Raw genomic sequence first — 22,617 nt, 5'->3', positions numbered from 1 at the left:
CTTTCAGATGGACAAAGCGGCACTTGTCGAGGCCGAACTCCATGCAGATATCCCTGTTTATTTCTTCGACAATCCGGATAGCTACACCTAGACGCTGTTATGGGTCACTTCTCCATGGGCGCCGTCCCCATACCTCATCTTATAGCCATGATCGTTTCTATTGAGCGTCCTACTGAGGGGGTTCAATGCCAGACAAAACCAAAACGGGAGTCGCCTCGGAAAATCCCCCTCTCTATCTGCAGCGTTCTAGACTGCAACACATTTTCCCCATCACTAAGGTGCAGAGACGTGCGCCACTGCCTCATCGCATGATGCGTCGATGATGGCCTGGTCTTTGCAGCCATGCGTATTTTTCCTGCATCCTTTCTGCTCTTTTGCGATGATGTGGTGTTGTCCGCAGTGGGCAGAAACTTTGGCGGTAATGATGGTGCTCAGTATTTTGTACAGATTCGATATGCACGTTATCGGGTTCGCTGTGTTGCTGTCTTTCGGGAGGAGGAAGTTGATGCTCAAGACGAATTCAGGAGGGTTGTTTGGGTCACGTAGCACCTTGTTGAAACACTCAACTATCTTTGGATATGCGGCAGTCAGCTTCTATGTGCCGCAAATTCTGAACACCATCGGGGCCCGGTGCTGCCCAGTTCCTCAGGTACTGCGAGTCTTCGCGGACATCGTTCTATCCGACGATGATAGCTGGCATTTCTCCAATTTCACCACAACTCTCCTCCTCCTGTCTTAACCACATTTGCCCGTCGGCAACTTGACGCCATAATTTCGCATGTCTGCTGCCTCTTTTATACGCCATCAGCCTTCCAATTGCGACGTGCTTGTTTAGGATCCGTTGCTCCAATCTACATCGTCAAGGAGGCTCACGCCTTTCACGAAGATTACACGGTAGCCTTACACGGTATCCTAAATTTTTAGTGGTCGCCACAGCAGCACAGTTGTCAGTTGTAGCTCCTCCATGTTCTCAGCATCAACCAAGTGCAGCGGAAGAACGTGCTCGTTGATGAGCTTGAATTGAATCAGCCGTACTGAACTTCGTCTCGTCACATCGCTTGCTCTGTTTGTTCTGGAGCTTAGTTCCCTCTGCGCCTGCTGCTTGATCTCGCCGATTTATTGTTATTCTGATGAACATCGAAAATGGTGGTAAATGGTTGCATTTTTCGTGTATTCGGATAATGTTACATTATGGCATGTTGGCGTTCAAATGTCATATGTGAGTAGAAATCAAAGATGATGAATGAATAGACCACAGTGTGATTTGCTTACCTCAGGCGACAGCAGTCCTCCGGAAGAACTCCTTCGATTGAGCTGAAACCCGGCGGACGAGGGATCGATGGTTTCAATTTCGATCGATGGCGTTTCGGCGAGATTCCTAGAAACAACAAAACATATCATTTAACATCATTTTTACTCTTCGTCTCAGTTCACAAATTCTTTTTTTTCTTAATTGAGAAAAAATAATCTGATAAAAATGTGTCTAATGTCCCGTGTTGCGGTTGTGGCTTTGAACCGTCCAACTTACTCACCCAATGCTACTGACTTTGTTTGGCATTTGGATTGGTGTCAAATGAGCGAGATGCTTGTTCTTCCGGATGGAGGCTGATCTTGAGGTTGAGGCGAATATTGGCGGTGAGCTAATATCGCGTGGCGATAGTTTGAAACGATGCGATGAGCGAGTTCAACAATAATAATGAACAGAAGAAAACACCATTTGAGCGAAAAACAAAAATTAAATAAAACAATAGCAGATAACTACTGAACGAATGCAACAACTCCGTGTGTATGTTGTGTTCCACTTACTCTGATTCCGAGTTGATGCTGGGTGTGTTACAGCTGGCAGAGCTTTGCTGAGAGGTCAGCGTTTTGCTCACTTGACGATCCGCCGGCATGCTGATGCTGCGGGAAAACTCCGCGCTACTCACGGACACCGGGATGCTGATCGAGGCTCGCATTCGCTTCTGTTTGCTGCAGAAAAATTATGTCATAAAATTTATTGAAGTCATGACTCGAAACGTGACTCACTCCGACAGGAACGGATCCTCCAGCAGCTCGGCCGCCGTTGCCCGCTTGTTGACATCCACCTCGAAGCACCGCTTGATGAATTTCTGCGCCACTGGTGAAAGTTCAGCCGGGATTTCCGGATGCTTCTTATAGAAGCCAACTTTGAACATGGCCGCCTGTGGAGATCCCAGCTCCACAAACGGTGGCTTCCCAGTTGCCATCTCGACGATGGTGCAACCAAACGACCAAATGTCGGCCGCAGGCCCATAACCGCGAACGCCCTGATCGATCACCTCCGGTGCCATGTACTGCAGCGTTCCGGTGAAGGTTTCTGTGACCGGATTGATTCCAGCCAGACGCTTGGATGTGCCAAAATCGGAGATCTTAACCACCCCACTGTAGGTGTTGACCAGCACATTGTCCCCTTTGATGTCACGGTGGACGATTTTCTGGTCGTGTAGATATTTGAGGCCCTCCAAAATTTGCTTGGAATAGAACGCAATGGTCGCTTCGTTGTCCTTCAGTGGACCCCACTTGGAGCGGAGCAGCGCCGATAGTGAACCTCCCGGCACCTGCTCCATGAAGATTTTGAAGTAATTGTCCTCCGATTTGGAGCCCCAGTACTGGACAATGTTACGATGGCGGAGCTGTGAGTGGAGTTTGATTTCCTCGTGCAGTGGTTGTACCTCATGGCTGAACTTCTCCGGCACCTCCTTCACCGCTATCTTGACCTGGGTGTTGAGATCTCGGGCGGCGTAAACGGTGCCGTAGGTGCCACGACCTGAAATCACTCTTTGAGAAACACGCCGAAACATTGCACACAATGGTTCAGGGAACGAATTTAAGTGGAAATTTGTATCTAAAATCGACTGTCATTCCAGCTATACTCAACCTGAGGCCCGGCAGAACCAAGGAAATCATTATCTATTTTTTGACGTCGGATTACGTATTTCAGCAATGGTGCCAAACCAGAGAACAGGACACATGTCTATGAAATAGAAATAGTAAATACAGCGTTCGTTCTACAGACAATGTGAATAGAGACAGTATTGCAAATTAAGCTCCCCCTGTTTTCCATTTATTGTGTAAAAACAAGCTATTCGGGATTCACGATTCATCAGTCACCCAACTAGCGACCAAACACCAGTGAGGTTTTCCAAGTTGCATTTCGCAAAGCCGAGATTTTTCCGAATTGGACTTATTCAAGGCCAAATATCTGGCCGTACGGAGTGATATGATAATCACTTTCGAAAAACAAAAGGTCGATGAGCGATGTTTGTTACTTATTGACCCAAAAAATTATTTTTCCGTGGCTCAAAAATTGCTTCGAAATGAAACTATCGAAATCACAAAAATCTATAAATATGCTTAAAAGTCCATCGAAGTTAAGATTGGTCGGCGGTTGATGCATGTCATCGAATGGCCGCGAAAGCACCATCAATATTGTGCTCGCCCTGCCCACCCTTTTTTTTTGCTACCGTGTTGAATTTCGACTCGTTTTTATAATTTTCGAAAAATAATATCCGAAGTAATCAAAAGCTATTTTTATAGTTTTATGCTGGAAGAGAGCTTCTTTGAATTTAGGAGTGTATTCGAATAAATTGGTGCGATGATGATGATGATGATTATTTGAATTACAAAGGCTTCCTCAGACTCAGACTATCTGATTTAATTCGCCTCAGGACTTCAAAAAAACAATTTAGAAAACTAAACACTCGGTCTCAAGATAGGTCATACGGAAAGCCACGCTAGCAGAATGACTGATAAATCGTGAATGACTAATTGGGGATTTTTCCGATCGATCAATTATTTTTGTGAATTCAAGCATTATTTTCGGATTTAAAGTCTGGTGTATGTGGTGAAGGGCAATGCCATTCAAGCCGGATGTCAAAAAAATTGTCGACACCGCGTGTTTCAGTGTCGCTCTAGACAGCGAGCAATCAACAGTTCATGTTAGTTCTGAGAGTTAGTTTGAAAAGCTGCCCAATATTATTTTTTGCGCGTTCGCGCCCTTTGCTCAGTGAAAGCATTCACTTCTCGGTCCTTATCAGTACTACCAGATGTTTGTACCGAAGAGTTTCATTCTTACATTTCTATAATCTTCTTTTCCCACTGTTATAATTTGATAGTCCTACGTGAATAATACGGTCGTGTCTTGGACACCACCCTTCATTATTTATTTTTTGCGACCCGTGACACCATAAATTACCTGTGTTCTTCTCCTTCTTGAATGGCGTTAACGTTCCCTGTGGAACTTTTGCCGTCTCAACGTATTCATTAACTAGCGTCGTTCATTAATACTTGGTTGAGATTTCTATGCCGAATAACACGCCTTGAATGTACTCTAAAGTGGCAAGCTCTAGAATACGCGTGACCACAGTGCAAGCCGGAAGAATTTTCTTGTGACGAAAAATCCCCCAACCAGAACGGGAATCGAACCCGAACATCCGGCATGATAGTGTGGGACGCTAACCACTCGGCCACGGGTGCACTACCTGTGTTTGTGGCCTCTCTGAAAAAAAGGTTGAGTATCGCTACTCTAGCCAAAAGCGGTCTTCAACAAAGTTATTGAATATGACGAAGTGCTCATTTTAATGTTGTCAAAAAAATTTAGTTGAAATGAAAAATCTAGCTTTCCTATTTCTAAATATAGTTCGAAAATTTTGTAGCCTCAGCTATTTTAATCTACTTCTTAGAACTTTTTTCTATCTTTTAATATAACCGATTTAGCTTTCTAAGGTCATTAGAATGCGGTGCAAAACTAATAAATATCTTAACCCTATTCAAAATGATTGATGTTCTGACGAAGGATTACGTTTTTCAGGAACACATTGGGGAGAAATGTTGAAAAACGGAAATAGATCGCATCGTGGAAAATGTCCATTTTGAAACACTTATTGCTCAGTCATTCATGATGGATTGATGAGATATCTGATCGCCACTCCATAATATTTTTCTTTAAATTGAATAAAATAATATACGTTATGAAACTAACTATCGAACAATTGGAAAATCTCAACCGGTATCCAAACGGAAATATCGCGTTCTGCACCTCAGAAAGACAGGAAGAACGACAGACAAATGGAGAGGGCGTATTTTTGGGAAATAAATATCAATAACTTTGAGTAGGATTGAGATATCGACAAGCATCTGCATTGAGAAATGTTTGTCTAAGTGAGCTCTAAAAGTCTCCCTAAGACAGTTTGCATGTAGAAATTTAAATACAAAAGTTAGAGCAATAAAACTATGGGTGGGATATACCTAGATATAAGCGCAAGCTTGACGTAGGGCTACCGTTGGCTTAGTGATTATTTGTGTGTATTGATTAAAATATTGATCAAACTAGTGATTGAATGAAAAAAAATTCCGAAAACAATTTCAATCAAATCCCAATTCATGCATTGTGATAGATTGAAATTGAATGACTAAATCTATCATTTTACGGGTGGTATGATGCTTTGGTCATTTCATTCATTTTCGTGGACTTCTAAAATATGTGAAAGGGAGAATTGTCAAATGATCAGTGTATTCTACATTTCTCGAAAATTTTCTTTGATTTGATGAACTCCAGATACACACATATTGTTATATATTGTTGTTTTGCCACGATCGCAGCAAACCTGTAACCACGACGTCTAATACTACGAAAAGTAACACACTTGAAAATTAAACGCTGAACGACATACACGCGAAATACAGAAAATATATAAATAAAATTGGTGAACAAAAGAAAATAATTGAACTCATAAAGAGGCAGATGTCGCTGCAAGGAACACGATTTCAGAGCGTGATTCATTTCCTAGCCACAGAGCGTGTGGTTAGATCGCGCTCTATCATAAACGAATGGAAAAATAAACAATAAGCAGGCAGAATAGGTTGATTCATTTCATCACATGCGATGAGTACAATAAAAGTTAGGCATCACGGAGCTTATCTCCATGTAAATGACGAAGGACGGAAGAAATCCCAAATAGCTCGCTTAAGCGATACAAGCAGGTCCAAGAAATCCCTCCCACGACAAGTAAATAACGAAGGGATGGGTTTTCCCCTTCTCTGGCATTTGTCCTAAGTATTTACGATCCTCTCAGACTAATTGCCAATGTTACAACACAAGGAGAAACCATATTGCAGGAGGTACGCAAAACCACCACTCATTGGAACGAGGAAATTCCGTATTCATTTCCACTCGCATGGAACTTTTGGATAAGATCTCGCCAGCAAGGTAATACAGCGAAAAAACTTGAATAAAAGAACAAATTTGGTATAATAATAAAGTACTCTCAATCCAACCACAAACACAGATGCGTTGTGGATATACCGAGCAAGCCAAGCTGGAATTGTCATTATTATAAAATATCACATCCATCGGAAATATGCCTTCGTGAGCAGCAGGAAGGACCACCAGCAGGAGGGTCTTGAATAACCGAACCAAAGCGTTGTGTTCGTAACCACGTTTGTAGTTCGTGTTGGGACATTCTGATTTGCACAAATGCAAGTACGGATCCACGTTGAAAGGACTGGTCTCTTGAGGCAATCCAGTCATCGACTAATTTTTTGGTATCATCATAGGAGGAAAATCGCTACTCAGCCAGGCCATGTGTCATCGACCGGAACAGATGGTAATGGGAGGGAGCGATGTCTGGTAAACACGACGGGTGGGGTGAGATTTCCCATTTTTTTTTTTTTTTTTCAATTATTTATTTATTAGGCTCATTAGCATTTTAGCTGTAACAGAGCCGGGTTTTAATCGTGTACATGTACATATGTTTATGTTTCTATAAATTGTAAATTACACAGTAGTTAGTAGTAGCCATTTAGGCGTTAAGTTTTCTGTTCCATTACATTATGGTAAATTACACAGTAGTAGCCATTTAGTCGTAAGGGTATTCTTTCTGTTCTTCCATTGTTCAGCGGACCGGACAGCGGAGACAGTTGATATTGATCATTGTTGGGTTATTTATAGAACAGCAGCCCGATGTTTCTTGCAGAGCAGAGCAGTTGTATGGATGAATCGATCTTTGTTCCACCATGGATCGATTTCCATCGCTGATGATGGTTGCGTGGACGTAGTTATTCTATAACAACACAAAGATGGTCAATTGAGGGCCCTGAGTTTGAACTCACGATCGATCGCTTGGTAAGCGAACGCGTAACCAAGTGGCTACGAAGACCCCCAGATTTCCCATTTGATGTTCTCCAGATAGTTTTTGACACCAATTGCAACATTGGGCCGAGCGTTGTCATGTTGCAGAATCACCTTGTCGTGTCTATCGGCGTATTGCGACCTCTTGTCCTTCAGGGCTCGGCTCAAACGCATCAATTGTTGTCGGTAACGCTCTCCTGTGATAGTTTCATTTGGTTTAAGTAGCTCATAATAAATGACTCCGGGTTGATCCCCCCAGATATACAGCATAAGCTTGGAACCATGAATATTCGGTTTTGCGGTTGATGTTGATGGCTGGCCGGGCTTAACCCAAGCTTTTTTACGCTTAGGATTGTCGCACCGTATCCACTTTTCGTCACCAGTCACGATTCGGTGCCGGAAATCCTTTCTTTTCTGTCGCTGAAGCAGTTGTTCGCAGGTGAAAATGCGCCTTTCAATGTCTCTCGGCTTCAACTCATATGAGACCCAATTGTCTTGTTTTTGAATCATTACGAGTTGCTTTAAACGATGTGAAAATGCTTGTTGTGATACTCCCAACATTTCTGCAAGTTCTTCTTGTGTCTGGCATGGATCTTCATCGTGTAACTTCTCCAATTCCTCATTTTCGATTTTTTTTTTGATGCACCGGAGCGCATCTTCGAGGTCAAAGCATTACCACATTACCACGAGTCTTACCCAACACAATCCTTACCATTTTTGAATCGGTGAAACCAAGCTCTATATGTTGGTTCCGACAGAGCATGCTTTCCGTACTTTCCACAAGAATCCGATGTGTCTCAGCTGTTGTTTTCTTTTGTTTGCAGTAATGCAAAAGAATTCCCCGCTAAAACGGCTTTGTTGGAACGAAATTTTCCATTTTTGGAGTGATGGGAAAAATGTTGTTTTGACATTGAATCCTCAATGTCAAAACAACATTTTTCACACTGATATTTGAAGCATCAACCCTTATCTTTATGATAAAGTTGTGTTCAGTGTTGTCCGATGTGTATGTTTGAAATGGTGAGCCTATTGAGTCAAACGATTGGGACTTATTCGTACACCCAATACATATTTGTGTGATTTCAATAGCCTATTTTCGGAGCAATTTTTAAGCTATTGAAACAAGATTTCGGGTCAATGGGCAACAAGTATATAACTCTTAGAAATTTTATCTATCGAATGAAGTGATTAGCCACTCCGTTCAGCCTGCAAAGTGGTTTTAGCATTCAAAACCATGCACTTCAAATGTAACGCTCTCGTTTTCGAAGCTCTGAACTTACCTCCCACTAAATTGGTTGCATTGGAAGAGAGAAAAATTCTTTGTTCTACAAAGTAGCTGGACCTACAACATTGTCGAACTATTTTTACCTTTATCTATAAAGATAAGAAAGTTAGATTTTTTATTTTACCTTTAATTTTGGTCAGCCTATTTTCGACGTCATAAAAATGAGCGCTCCATCTTTGTCGCTCCAACTTGAATAACCGTCGAGCTCTAGATGCAAATCTCCACTTAAATTCGTTCCCTGGACCATTGTGCATTGGTAATAAAACGAATCTTACCCAACACAATCCTCCGGCTCTGGTCATCCATGTCATACTCGTACTTGATCTCATCGCTGGTCGTCTCCGAGGACAGATCGATAAATCCCGAGCCCTGATCGGCGGTCATCTGGAGTATCAAATCGTAAAACTGCTGCCGACACTGCACCGACGGAAAGTACATCTGAAAGTCGTCCGAGTTCTGCTGCACGTACAAATAGGCACACCGTTCGTCCCGCTTGTACAGGCTCACCGATTTGATCTGGCTGGCGAGAAAGTTAAAGTTGTGCACCTTTCGGCACTTCTCCTTCTCGTGCTGCTGACAGATGTTCACGATGTCGATCGATTTCTGCTCGGCATTCATGTGAATCGAAACGTACGACGGCATCAGGATCTTGTGCGTCTCCTGGATCAGTATCGGGAAGCGTATCGTCGAGGACGGTTCCGCATTGGTGGCCTCCAGGAAGAACTCCATCCAGAACTGGAATATTTGCTGCTCGATCGATGGCGCCGATTCTTCCGACTTGCGCCGGGAGTAGTCAATGAGTGTGATGTTACCGATGGTTGATTTGAGGTACCACTTGGGAGGCTTCAGTCGGAACATACATTCGGCCGCTTGTATCGCTTTGGCGTAGTTCTCGGCGAGGACTGAGATCTCGAAGAAAGTCGCCACATTCCAGTAGTCTTTGATGGACGAAAGAGAACCTTTCTTGCCGATCAGGTTGTTCAACACCATGCCAATGTGCTGCAGTTCCGAGTCGGAGAAGTCCTTCCCATCGATCACGAGCAGGGTTGCCAAATTTATACCGGCGAATTCGTTCGGTTGGATCTCGAAACTTTTGCGATACCATGTGATCGCATTCTGGAGCGATTCGTGATCAGTTTGGCTGGATTCCACGAAGATATCTTTGTATATTCTTCCGCACAGACAGAGCATGTCTGGGAAGTGGTTCTCCTTCTTCTCGAGAGCTTTCGTACAGGTCTTCAAGGCTTTATCGCGATCGCCCTCTTTGTTTCGGCGGTTCAAAGCGAAAGCGTAGAGATAATTCATATTCCCGGTGTTGATGTAGTTCTGTTTGTTAGGAATCGTCTGCAAATCGTCCACCAGTTGAACCATCGCATCGTAATCTTGAACGTCTCTCAACGACAGCATATACGTCTGAACGATCTCCTTCGACAGCACATGAGGATCATCCAGCCTCTTTCTCATATTTCTGAGCATTTTCTGAAGCTCTTCCACATTCCCCGCGAATTGGTCCCTAAGTCCGCGAACATCCGCCAGAAACTTTTCCCTCAGATGAGCCTTGGATTGAATCTCCACATCCTGGAATATTTTTCTCAGTCTTCCCAACAGTCCCACCTTCGATTCCACCTCTTCCAAAAATCCGCTCTTACCAGGATTCGTCACTACACACCCGCCTCCGCCTTCCACCACCCGATAAGGCACAAACGTGTAGTTACCACAGGAAATCTTCATCCTGAGCGTAGTCTCGCTATCCACATCATTGTAGATCACAATGTTTTCCTTCATCTCGAAGCTCTCGCGCACCCCCAAATGATAGCTGAGGGTACTCTGCTGTGCCTGTACACTCAAATCCACCACCGCCACGTCCGCACTGTAGAAACTGTCCACCGTGTTGAGCTCTCCGAAGTCCAGCTTCTCGAACTCGAGCAGCTGCAGGTTAGCGCACGCCTGAACACACGCCAGCTTGAGCTCTTCGAAGGCCACCTTCCGGTGGGCCTGCCCCGCGTCAATGACACACGCTATGTCCATTCGGGGCCGGCTGGAACCTGCCTGGGAGCCACTTCCGCCGCCGGTTGCATTGCCACCGCCAATGTTACCGCCGCCCGCGTTCGGGATGTTGCCGCTGCTGTTGCTGTTGATGATCGCCGTGTTGGACGATATGTCGCTCAGGTTGGACATACTCTCGGCGAAGGTGGTCGAGGCGGACGAGGAGGCCCCCGGCGATGGCAGCGGTTCTGGAACGCGAGAGAAGATGGATATGAATCAGTCATAAAGCAATAATGGTTTACATTTTGTTCAAAAAAGGGACAGGAAAAAAGTTGAAACGTGTTCCTAAACTGGAAAAAAGTTCTTCCGGGGATGAGTCTAGGATTGGACGATCTTTAGAAAAAGATCGATCTTCACGGATCAGTTTTCTAAACGACGTAGGGATCTATTCATTGATCAATTCCAAATCCAACGAATCGATCTTTGCTGAATCGAAAGTTTTTATTCCAATTTGTATACTTTATCTATATAAGTATTGTCTTTCCTTCAAACATGGAATAAACATTTCACATCTCGCGGAGGCGATCTGGTGCAGTATTAACATCCATACTTCTCACGCTAAAGGTCACGAGTTCAATTCTCACTCCCGACATACTTCCAAAAATGGAAGTAAAAGTGAGCTCACTCTACCAAACCCTTCCACAATCGATTTCACTTTCTCCCTCTAATGTTCCCGTTACATCTCAACCTTCGTCATTGCCATTCCCCACTGTTGTCTCTGCTCTCGTGTTAGAGACTATCCAGAAAATGCACCTGGAACTGGCCCAAAAATCTGGACAGATACATATCTAAAATTTGTAAGGTTAGACCGAACAAATTGCGAGTTGTCGTGACTAACCGGAAGCACGCAAATGAGATCGTTGCTGATATGCTATTTACTCTCGAATATCGCGTATGACGTAAAAAGGAGGGGGAGGGGGGAATATTGATAACAGAAACGGGTCTGCCATGCGACAAAAATAATAAGTAAAGGAGTTGGCAAGTTCAAGAAGCTTCCTTCGATCAAAGTCAAAGTCTTGAACTGTCGCCAACTCGAAAATGTCTCAAATGAAGAAGAAAATAAAAGATTTACGCCGTCCGATTCGTTTCGAGTTACCTTTGCAGGCTCTACTCTCTCGAACTACGTCATGGTGGAAAAACTGAGGCTACCGGTGCGACTCTTCGTGCCAAAGCACATGACTTGCCAAAAGTGCTAATCAGTTGGTCAAACAGCAGCTTATCGCGCCAACAAGGAGCGCTGTGCCACTTGCGGAGAGCAGTATGTGGGCGAAGCCTGTAGTGCGATTGAGCAAAAGAGTCCGCATTGCAGGGGACAGACTACATGAGCTCGCAGCTTGTGGAATTTACAAGAGTCGCTGAGAGAAAAAGAAGCCATCCTCGAAGGCATTTTCACGGATATTTTGAAGGGCGCTTCTCCACTGGTTCAACAACAATAACCATCACCAAAAAATACAATGTCTTCGCTTCACTGCCAGTTGACGGAATGTTTGCTGACGGGAACACCGTTTATTTTCAAAGGGAACCCCCGGCGTAAAAATGTGACCACTCGCAAAGTTCAAGGACAAGTCCCATCTATGATACCCTCTGTTACCTTGCCTAAATTTTCTAGTGCGTCGGGCAAGCAAAATCAGGTTCCTCCTGGCTTCCATGGTAATAGTTCACCTTCGAACGACCCAGCACTCGAGAGAATATCTAAATCCCAACTGTCTCTGTTTTATCGTCGAGTACAACTTCTCGATCGGGATTTATAAAGTTGTCCGACGTCATGGATAAAATCTTCACATTCTTTAATGATTCCGACTCCATCAGAACCATTGTCACCGCAATACTCCCAGTAGTAAAGTCTTATTTGCAGCAATTGATGCAAACATGGCCCCTCCTTGTAATAATAATCTCTCTCGATGTCTAATTTCAATGGAAAGGTCGGAGATATCACTGTTTTACAGTGGAATAGTCGTAGTCTTATTCCTAAATTGGATACATTAAAATTATTAATTCATAACTTTAATTGTGATGTTTCTGTTCTGTCCAAAGCTTGGCTTTCTTCTCAAAATTATCTCTCTTTCCACGATGTGAATATTATACGCTTGAATCGTGTTGCCAGATACGGAGGGGGGCTATTGGGGATCAAAAGGGCCTCTCATTTCATTGAATTGACCTTCCAGCTATTGGAGGGATCGAAGCTGTTGCTTGTCATGCGAACATCAGAGGATTGTATTGGCCTCCGAGAGCTGCGGTTAGCCGCAAGTAGAGACGTCGGTTAATCGTTCGATTAATTCAAATAATCGAATATCTGAAATTATAATCGAGTAATTTGGTATCGAATAATTTAAAATCAAACTATGAATACATCGAATAATTGCCACTGTAATCGCGATTAATGAAAGAAAGAATTTTTTTCAAGGCTAATGCATTTTTAGGTTAAGAATTAGGCTATATAGTTTTTTTATCCAACATTTTTACATCCAACCATCTAGCATCGACAACCCGATAGACCACGCGACCAGCATGACAACGTGATACGTGATTATTACAAGAAATAAATATCCGCTCGATTAATCGAATATTGAAAAACAATTATTCGAATGAATCGAATATTGAAAAATGTCCGAACGATTAATCGATAATCGGATAAATGAAAAATTTAGACATTACTAGCCGCAAGCAACTTGTTGACATATGCTCACTCCTTCCCGAGTCACGATTGATCATGGGAGACTTCAACTCTCACGGAACTGCCTGGGGAGAACAGTACGACAATAACCGTTCATTGTTTGATATATGATCTTTGTAACAGCTTCAAAATGACCGTTTTTAATACTTGAGAAACAACACGTGTACCTAAATCTCCTCCTCAGTCCAGTGCTCTTGACCTTCCGCTTTGCTCAAATTCACTATCGTTAGATTGCAAGTGGAATGTAATCCAGGATCCCAACAGTAGTGATCACTCGCCAATCAGTAAAAAATTAATTAAGAGCATGTTTCATCATATTCAAATCTGAGCATGTAAACATAAACGAATTATAAAAAAATAACATTCAAACGCTAAAAGCTAGACAAATACCACACATAAATAAACAATTGCTTACAAAGCTAGACACAAACTCTTGATCTACATCAATCATTGTTACCCACGCAAAACAATTTGTTTACCTTTCTTAAGAATTACGTCAACTGTAAAGTTGCTACTGGACCTTCCCACATATACAACGGATTTGCAATTTGTCTTGTTTCATTATTTTCATTCACAAAATCTCCAATTTGGAAACAATGATTCATCGACTAGAAATAATCACAGGTGATCGTGCAAAAAATGGTTTTTGTTTTATTTTTGACTTGGTTTCAATAAATCACTGAGAACGCGAATCAATCAAACATTCGCCGGAATAGCTACGATACCGATTACTGAGAAAAGCGCATCACCAACTCAATAAATCACTTCCTATTATCACCGATAAGGAAACTCAAAGCAAGACTTACTCTTCGGCAGCTGAACTGGATACATTCAATCAACAGTAACTTTTTCCTTCAGTGGGTGGAAAACTGTCCACCTCGGAGACGACGCTTCGAGTTCGATTGCAGGCCTCCCTCAGAAAACGCAAATCAGCCGGCAGCAGGCAGCGCTAGCAATCGAGAAACCAAAACAGATCTATTTCCGGACGATGATCGCATCGACCAATAACTTCAAGCGGGTCTAAGCGACAAAACGCAGCAAACTTTTCGCAAGAATGCGGCGTGTGAAATCCACGCGCAATGTTTATCTCGAGTCCCTTTTCTCCAGGCGCGCGCGCGTTTCACAATTGATCAAAACAAAAAAAAAACATCACATTGTGTTACTCTATCAACCGAATAATATTCGGCGCGCAAATGATGACTAACCACAGTCTACGAATAAAACAATTTTGAACTTGAACCTTCTGGGTTCACGACCGCTCCTCGAGCCCAAGGAGAATCGGATAAGTGGCGCGCTGGAATTAATACGAAAACACGTCTTCCGCGGAGTGACGATAGCGCGAGACTGTTGGTGGGATCCATGAGCGGCGAAGAGAGTGGCCCTCTGCATGCGGTCGGAATGGTCACTCGCGGAGCGCACGCATGTCCCACTTCTGTAATCGCACTGGTGGCGGATTTGCTGAGCGGTACATTTCTGTCGCTTAAGGATCATGATATTTACAATATAATGCTATATTTATAGTTAGAGAGAAAGTTAGTAATAGACAGCTAGATGGACGGAGATGCTAGCTACAACAAAAAAAAAATACATTAATTGAAAATAAAGCTTTTCTGAGAATCAAATTTAATTGATGAAACCAATCATCTTAATTTTAAATTTATTTCAAGCATAAATTAATAAAATAAGGAAGGCGTTTTGCTTGTGAATGACAATATCGTTATCTTTTTTAGTTTTCTCCGAGCGTTTTCATTCTATCGATACGTTCCGTCCAACGCAATCTGCTTTCCACATGTATTCAGTTAAGCTGCACATTCGTTCCCAAACAGTTCTTCCGGAATCCGTTCGTATGGTGAACTACCGCTTTCAAAAATAAGAAGACCCGTTCGTCCAATGTTTTTGACGAACTAGACGAACATCTTTCGTACCATTCGTGAACGGTTTGCCTTTCTCTACGATGGAGGGTAATGCCCGAATTGTATGCAAACATACAAACAGCGAGTAAAATCTAAAAAAAAAAATCTAATGGTATACACTATAACATATATCGCAATAATGATTTTGCGTAATATGCATTTGAAATCCCTTATTTTTTTCGTAGAATGACCCCCCTACATAAAAATCAAAGACATAGTCCTACGTCTAAATCTCTCGGCCCCAACGGAAAGCGAAGCCGACCAATCCCCCCCCCCCCCCCGGCATGCAAATGTTTGATTTTAATTGTGAATTGTGATTTTTAAATTTGATTGTGATTGTATATAAGATTTGTGATTTTAATAAAGAGCTTTAATGAGAAGGTGGAAGCTAGCCATTGTAGTAGTATAGGTAAACCCACGTGTAAAAATGGGGTAATAGTGTAAGTGAGAGAAGAGCAAAGCACACGTAAATAGATCAATTCGCTTATCAGACTGTGTGGTGCTTCATTGACACTAATCTTTGAATATATTTGGAAAAAATAACAATTCAATACTAAAGTGAAATGTATGAACGATATGTTCCGATGCACAATTGCAAATATAAACATATATAGAAGGTGCATTTGCATATGAAGTAAAATTCTAATTATACGCGAGTGTAACATGAGCAAATTGATAACACATGCGAATTGGGGCTGATTTGGTATTAACAAATTCCTCTGCATAGTAACTCGATAATTCCTTAATATTTTCCTTCGTTGGTCGTATTGTTCACGTTGGAGAGCATTAACCCTTCTCTTCGTTGGCCGCGGCATTTTGATTGAATGTAATTCTTTTCTGTTTACTGTTTTTGGAAGCATAGGCAGCCGTGGCAGTGTTCCGAGCTCTGCAATACAATTTTCTTACCCAATGTTAAAGTTGCTAAAACTTACATTATAGACTCTTTAAACGTAAAATTAATAAATGTATTGATATCAACACAATTTTATTCTATTGATTTTCATGACATGAAACACTATGACTCTGAAATAACATTTTATTGAGTGGGTTTTATAGCTTTTTTGATGATGTTGTCTGGCATCAGTGTCGAAAAAATAACGATGCTTTCACCAATACAAACAAAACCATTGCCGAAAACTGAAAAAAGAAAATTTAACTTTCAGAGCACTAGTTCGAGTTTTCCGATGTTTTTCACTATACAGTGCGACAGCAGATGGAAATTTAATATCTCTTGAGTAATCGATTAGTGTTTGGTTGATATTACTTGATGGGAAGTGTGCGAAAACGATCATTTTCTTCACACTGTTTCGCGAAATTATTGATTTTCCGGCGAGGGGTGAGTGAGGGAGATGAAAGAAATGAACGCCATTGTGGTTAGCTTCCATCTTCACCTTAAAGCATAATTTCTACCGGTTTGTTTCACACTGTCATTTTTTACGTAGGACTACGTCTTACATTAAGGGTACCAAATCAGAAAACAGGTCATGTTTTTATGAAATAAAGTTAACGTTAATAACTATTTTTGCTGCGAACGGATTTTAACGATTTCCATACCAATCGAATCGAAAATTTTGTAAGATTTGTTTGATATGCTATACATTACAATCCCATAGTCTGTATATGGTTTAAATTGATGAAAATTGGAAGCATTCCCATTTCCCCATACATTTTGTTCTGTTCATTTATGTGCTTTCCCGAACAGAGCTGTCAATAACGAGCAACTTATGACGCCGCTGGAATAGAAACAACGAAGGGGGATAGCGAAACGAGAATATTTGTGAAGTAAACTCCACCCTTGCATATTATCTAAGCTGTCGCTAGCGTATAAGTATTGCTTCTCCTCTGAGGAAAATTCTCAGAATCTTTCAGTGCCCGAAACAACAAAAGTCGCTTATTCTGCTCGTTTTGTGTTTTATGTTTCCCCTCGAGTTGTGAACGCTAACGAATATTTCGCTCGAAGTGCATCTGGCATTGCAATTAGCACAACCATCCGAATCAGTGCAATGGGTGCATTGATATAAAAAACAAATTACGACATAAGACCAATTAGTGAATTGTTCTCGCAAAGGCAAGAAAGAATCATTACGTTTCGAAATGATTCTACAAAACCATGCAAGCCATTAAACCTTTTCAGGATCACCGGAACTTTTTACTAAAGAGTTATGAAATTTCGACGTATTCGGAAATAACATTCGAAATGATAAACCAACAAATTAAAAAAAAATAAAGATTGCGTAGTCCTACGTCCAAAACGGTCGTGTCTCGGATACAACCTCTCGATTTTTTTTACATTAAAAGTCGCAGTTCTTGCGCTTAAGAGAATTTGGCAGTAGTGAGCACGGCGCGTGAAATAGCAGATCACGCCAAGTTGTCAAAGAGACATGAGGTGAGACGTTACACCAGGCGACTATGATTAATTAATACTGAACGGATCCCTCCGCTCAATCCGTATGTACCCACAATCCAATCGACGAAAAAAACATCGACCTAACAACGACCGTAACGCTGTTACCTATTCACGATGACGACGATTAGGTATCGACATCTGGATACGGCATTAGTTTGTATGAGGCAAACTATTCTCTATCATATTAGTCGGCCCGAATCAGTTTATATTTGCTAAAATTTGTATGAAATTTTTTTCTTGCCATAATTTTTTCTACTTAAAGTTCGTTGTCATGACCCTAATTTGAATTATTTTCTATAGACGTTCAGATATTCTCAAAAAAACTTGTCATTATAATATAAAATTATCTCGAAACATATTTTTTATGACGTTTTTTCACCACTTGCAGGCAATGGTGATTTTCACATACATAGAGTACTAATTTGATTAAGGAAAAATCATGTTCATTCATAATTTTCATTTCAAAAGTGTATTCATGCCTTCTGCAAATCCATACTGTCATGCCTATTCCCCAATATCGTCAACGCGGATAGTTCGTTAGTCGAAAATACTGAATAATTAAACATACCAAATGGAATCACTGGTGGTTCTTTTTTCCACTCCGCTAAACTGTCATCTCAAACAAAAACAAATGGATCATACAACTGGTGAGTATGAAATATATTTCGGCTTTTTAGTTATTAATTATTGTATCTTGTCTTATCAGCAATGAATACATTCGACTCATTTGCTTCCATCAATCGGTAAGTGAGAAAGATTATTTCTCCCATCACCACAGTGCGGATTTCCACTTCTATCACAGCGTCCAACAACATCCGTTTTCCTGCAGAAAACTCAACGACAAGGAGGTATTTATCAACTTGCCCAGCTGAATTACCACCCCGGAGGAACCCGAATGCACTGATTCCGTTGTATAGTAGAATGAAAACAGGCGAGGTAAGCGAACGTAATCGCATGATATTTTAATGTTCGCATTTTTATCCGGATCATACAACTGGTGAGTAGGGAATTCATTTCTGCTTTTCACTTACTAATCATTTTATTTTGTTTCAGCTATGAATACATCCGACTCAATCAATCGGCGAGTGAGAAAGATGATTTCCCTCATCACCACATTGCTTATTTCCACTTCTGTCACACCAGCCAACAGCATCAGCTTTCCCGCAGCAGTATCCTTTAAGTCCAGGGTGCTATTCAGGGGAACAGCATCAACAGCAACATCGATAGTATTTCGACCAATTTTCCCCATCGGAGATCCCGTGCTTCACGCACATTGCAGAATCCTCCTCAGCCACTTATCTGTGTCATCAAGGGCAAGGAGGTATTCATCAATGTACTCAGTCGGATTTGAATCGTCATTCCAGACAACCCGGATGCACCGATTCCATTATATACATTATTATTTTTATTATACATGGATTTTTATTATTTTTTTCAATAAAATGATTAAAATCGATCAATGTATTTCCTTTTCATTTTCAATAACAAACCAATACAAACAAGCAGCAAGCAGTGCTGGAAGCAGCGCTGCAAGCAGGTCGACGCCTTGCACATGTTGGCGAAAAAGTGGCGTCAAGTTGTTCGATGAATGCATATGAAAGGTCGATAACTCGATTGCAAGGTGGCAGCATTTGAGGTCGATTGTTGACATTTCATCGACCCGATCTTGGCAGGCAAAACGGAATGTGGGTATTTATTGTTATTTATCGACTGATTGTTTGATAGAAGCTCATAATAAAGAATTCCTTTTTCTGTTTAACATATTGTTCTACCCATCATCGAATTCTATTAAGTTTAATGTACTGCAGTGCATTTTGAGTGTATTTACTATTATTCATTGCTGTTTGTAAACTGGCCAGATATTACAGTAATCGTTCGCTAACTGGTCCTGGTTTAACTGGTCTGCGTTTTAACTGGGCGAACGTTAACTGGTCCTTGGACCACTTAAAAAGCAGAATTTCGTAAACAATCGATGTCATTTTCAAATGGAATATTCGCTGTGAGGGGCATTCGAATGTAACTCGAGATGTTATGATAATTGACATTATTTTCGCATGATCAAAACATTGATTAAATTACAGAAAAATAATTTCCTCAAATTATATTTGAGGGGCTTAGAATTCAAGGGGTGTAGGTGACTTGATCGATTGCTCTTCATCAACTTTTTCTTCAGTTAATAACTCAATTGCAAAAACGTTCCAATTTGAGTTTGCTATAGAATCCGATAGACGAGGTTCTGACCTATCTTCCGCATTGTCAAATACAGCTGGGAATGTATTTGCAGCAACGTTATGACCAAAAGAGAAAGTCGATGTAGAGAAATCGATTAAATCACTTACACCCCTTTCATTCTAAGCCCCTCTTTTCATAACTGTTGCCACTCTCAATGCGAAACTTCCATTGGATTCCTTTTGTTTATCCAATTTCATGATCAACGCGAATCAAACAATTCATTGAAGTTCCCCTAGATTTTATTTGACTAAACGTGCCGGACCAGTTAAAACGCAAATGTCGATAACTGGTCTTCCCTTTTCGCCCAGTTAGTGAATGTTTACTGTACTCTCTTTAATGTGTAGACAGAGTGAACTATATGTCAATCAGTTGTATATTGTATTTCAATAATTTCCAAGCACCAAATACAAACCAACAAAACTTTTTCTTGAAGCTAATACGTGTCTTGTTGAAATGTACTTGTTACCTCGCTCTCAATAGATTAGACAGAAGGGCTAATCCCAAATGCCCTCGATCCCTGGTCTAAGCCGCGGGGACCTTTGAGGGTGGGCTCTCAAGACCTCTTTTCGATGGCTAGCTCGAGCTTGAAACGCGGAGGCTCAAGATCGGCTTATTTCACATCCGTGCACAAATCAAGGGATCAGTTGGCAATTGAATACACACTAGATTTTCCTTTTTTTTTCCAATTTTTATTAACTTACAGTGTTCGTGTGAAGTGTGAAGTGTGTGGAGGCCGGCCGGCAAGAGTCGAGCGAAGGACACTTGTGACGTTGTTGGCGACCGTCGTCGCAAGCTGGGTACCAGAGCTGTGTCGCGCGTAGAGTTTCCAACGAGTTGGCGACTCAACTCGAAGTCTCTCGTTGACCGCTGGCTTAGCGATGACACCAATTGTTGCCAATCGATTTGAATTGGTGCCGATATTATTGGGTCCTGTTTGGGATAGGAAAACACTATTTACCACTGGGTCTAATTCTTCTCTTATCAAATGCTCTTTACCTAATTTTTCGATCCGCTCTGTATGAACTGCAGTTTCCAAGTGCTTTCAATTTAATTTAAATTATTAAAGTATGGACACTTTTCTATGACCATTGTGCCTTGGATAAAGAGCTTTTATTATAGACCCAGTAGTGCTTTCCTTTTCCCCAAGTTTTTATGTCGTATGTCTCTTCTCGAAACTTATACATGTGAATTTCAGCTATTGTGGTTTTATGGTATATCGCTCGACTCCAGGTTTGTGTATTTGGTGTGTATATGTGTGTGCGTGTGATTATAGCTAACTTATGTCCTAGAGTAATTCTAATGTTCTACATTCTTATTTCAACCTACATATATTTATTTATTTATATAAACTAATTTATTTATGTTCTTAAAACTATTATATTCCTAAACGGTAACATACTTGAACCCGTTTGGGTAGAAGGTATACATTTTAATTATAATAAAAAATGAACTTGCTTCACTCTGACTGAACGGATCAGAGAAAATTGCTGGCCTTCAATGTGAATGATCGGAAAATGCACTATTTCAGAGTGCGGTTTAGCCTGTAGCGATGACAATGAATTCGTATTTGACGATTCTATTGGGGAATACTGTCCTAAAATGATTGAAAATGGTAAGTGTATGCTTTATCATGTAAACCGTGCTATCATATTAGGCTGTCAAAAAAGTCCTGCAGTATTTTTTTTGAATTTTCATTTGTTCATAAAATTAGTTACAATCATCTGTTTTAAGTCAAATATGCGCCGTTTTTTTCGATGATTTGTTCCCAACGAGATGCCAACTTCATAATACCCCTGTTATAGAAGCTCGCTTCCTTATTGGCAAAAAACTCGGATAGCCAATTTTCACAGGCCTCTTTTGTGGCTAACTTCTGACTACCTAGCTCGTTCGCCATGGACAAAAACAGGTGGTAGTCACTTGGTGCAAGGTCCGGACTATACGGCGGATGCAAAAGAACCTCCCATCCGAGCTCCCGGAGCTTCTGGCGCGTCACCAAAGAAGTGTGTGGCCTGGCGTTGTCCTGATGGAAGACAATGCGGCCTCTGTTTATCAAAGATGGCCTCTTCTTCATGAGTGCTACCTTCAAGCGGTCCAGTTGTTGGCAGTACAGGTCCGAATTGAGCGTTTGGCCATAGGGAAACAGCTCATAATAGATTATTCCTTGACAATCCCACCAAACACACAGCAGAACCTTCCTGGCCGTTAATGAGGGCTCGGCCACCGTCTGAGCCGCTTCAGCGGGCTTCGACCACGACCGTTTGCGCTTCACGTTGTCGTAAGTGACCCACTTTTCATCGCCAGTCACCATCCGCTTCAGAAACGGTCAAAGATGTTTTTTTTGCGTCAACGTGTGTGGCACCCATACATCGAGCTTCTTTGTGAATCCAAGCTTCTTCAAATGGTTAATAACGGTTTGATGACTTATCCCCAGCTGGTCTTTCTCGACTAATTCAGCGATTTTGTCGCAATTTTCGACGACAGGCCTTCCGGAGCGTGGCGCATCTTCGACGACCTCTACACCAGAACCGCAATACCGCAGGACTTTTTTGACAGCCTAATATTCTTGCCTGCAGCAGATGGCAGAGACTATTATACTGAACGCAACCATATATTTATGCAGTTCCAGCCTCACACCTCTCTTTGCCCTAATTTTCAAAACAGAATTGCACATTTTGACTCACAACTGTTGATTGTTTGAAAAATATTTCGAAATTGTTCAGTCATAGTGAACCAAGTCTTAAAGAATAATTCATTGGTTCAGTCAGAGTGGACCCTGTACGTATAGGAAACTTGATGTTTTTTGCAATCATCATACGTCACAGTTTTTTTCACACAGAAGATATGTCTCATCGTGCACGAGTTTCTGTACTGTACAACTGCGCCCATCATGTGTTATCGGTATCACTATCA

General features: G+C 41.6%; 1 protein-coding gene across 5 annotated transcripts in view; it reads right to left on the bottom strand.

Moving 5' to 3' along the window:
* LOC129769538 (mitogen-activated protein kinase kinase kinase 15) overlaps positions 1–22,617 on the bottom strand; it is a 59,316-nt gene that overhangs the window by 5,784 nt on the left and 30,915 nt on the right. For 2 of the 5 annotated variants that reach the window (XM_055771995.1, XM_055772071.1), the window contains 5 exons: positions 8,711–10,669; positions 2,029–2,788; positions 1,807–1,971; positions 1,533–1,640; positions 1,273–1,378 (listed from right to left, as the gene is read on the bottom strand). In XM_055771995.1, coding sequence (XP_055627970.1) covers positions 1,273–1,378; positions 1,533–1,640; positions 1,807–1,971; positions 2,029–2,788; positions 8,711–10,669 — 3,098 coding nt within the window. Of the gene's footprint in view, positions 1–1,272; positions 1,379–1,532; positions 1,641–1,806; positions 1,972–2,028; positions 2,789–8,710; positions 10,670–13,634; positions 13,827–13,961; positions 14,489–22,617 lie in introns of those variants that run through there. The other 3 variants (XM_055771916.1, XM_055772146.1, XM_055772220.1) reach the window with 3 other exon arrangements.

This window comes from Toxorhynchites rutilus, chromosome 1 (assembly GCF_029784135.1).
Source record: "Toxorhynchites rutilus septentrionalis strain SRP chromosome 1, ASM2978413v1, whole genome shotgun sequence".
NCBI lineage: Eukaryota > Metazoa > Arthropoda > Insecta > Diptera > Culicidae > Toxorhynchites > Toxorhynchites rutilus.
This window is presented reverse-complemented; position numbering and strand designations above follow the sequence as displayed.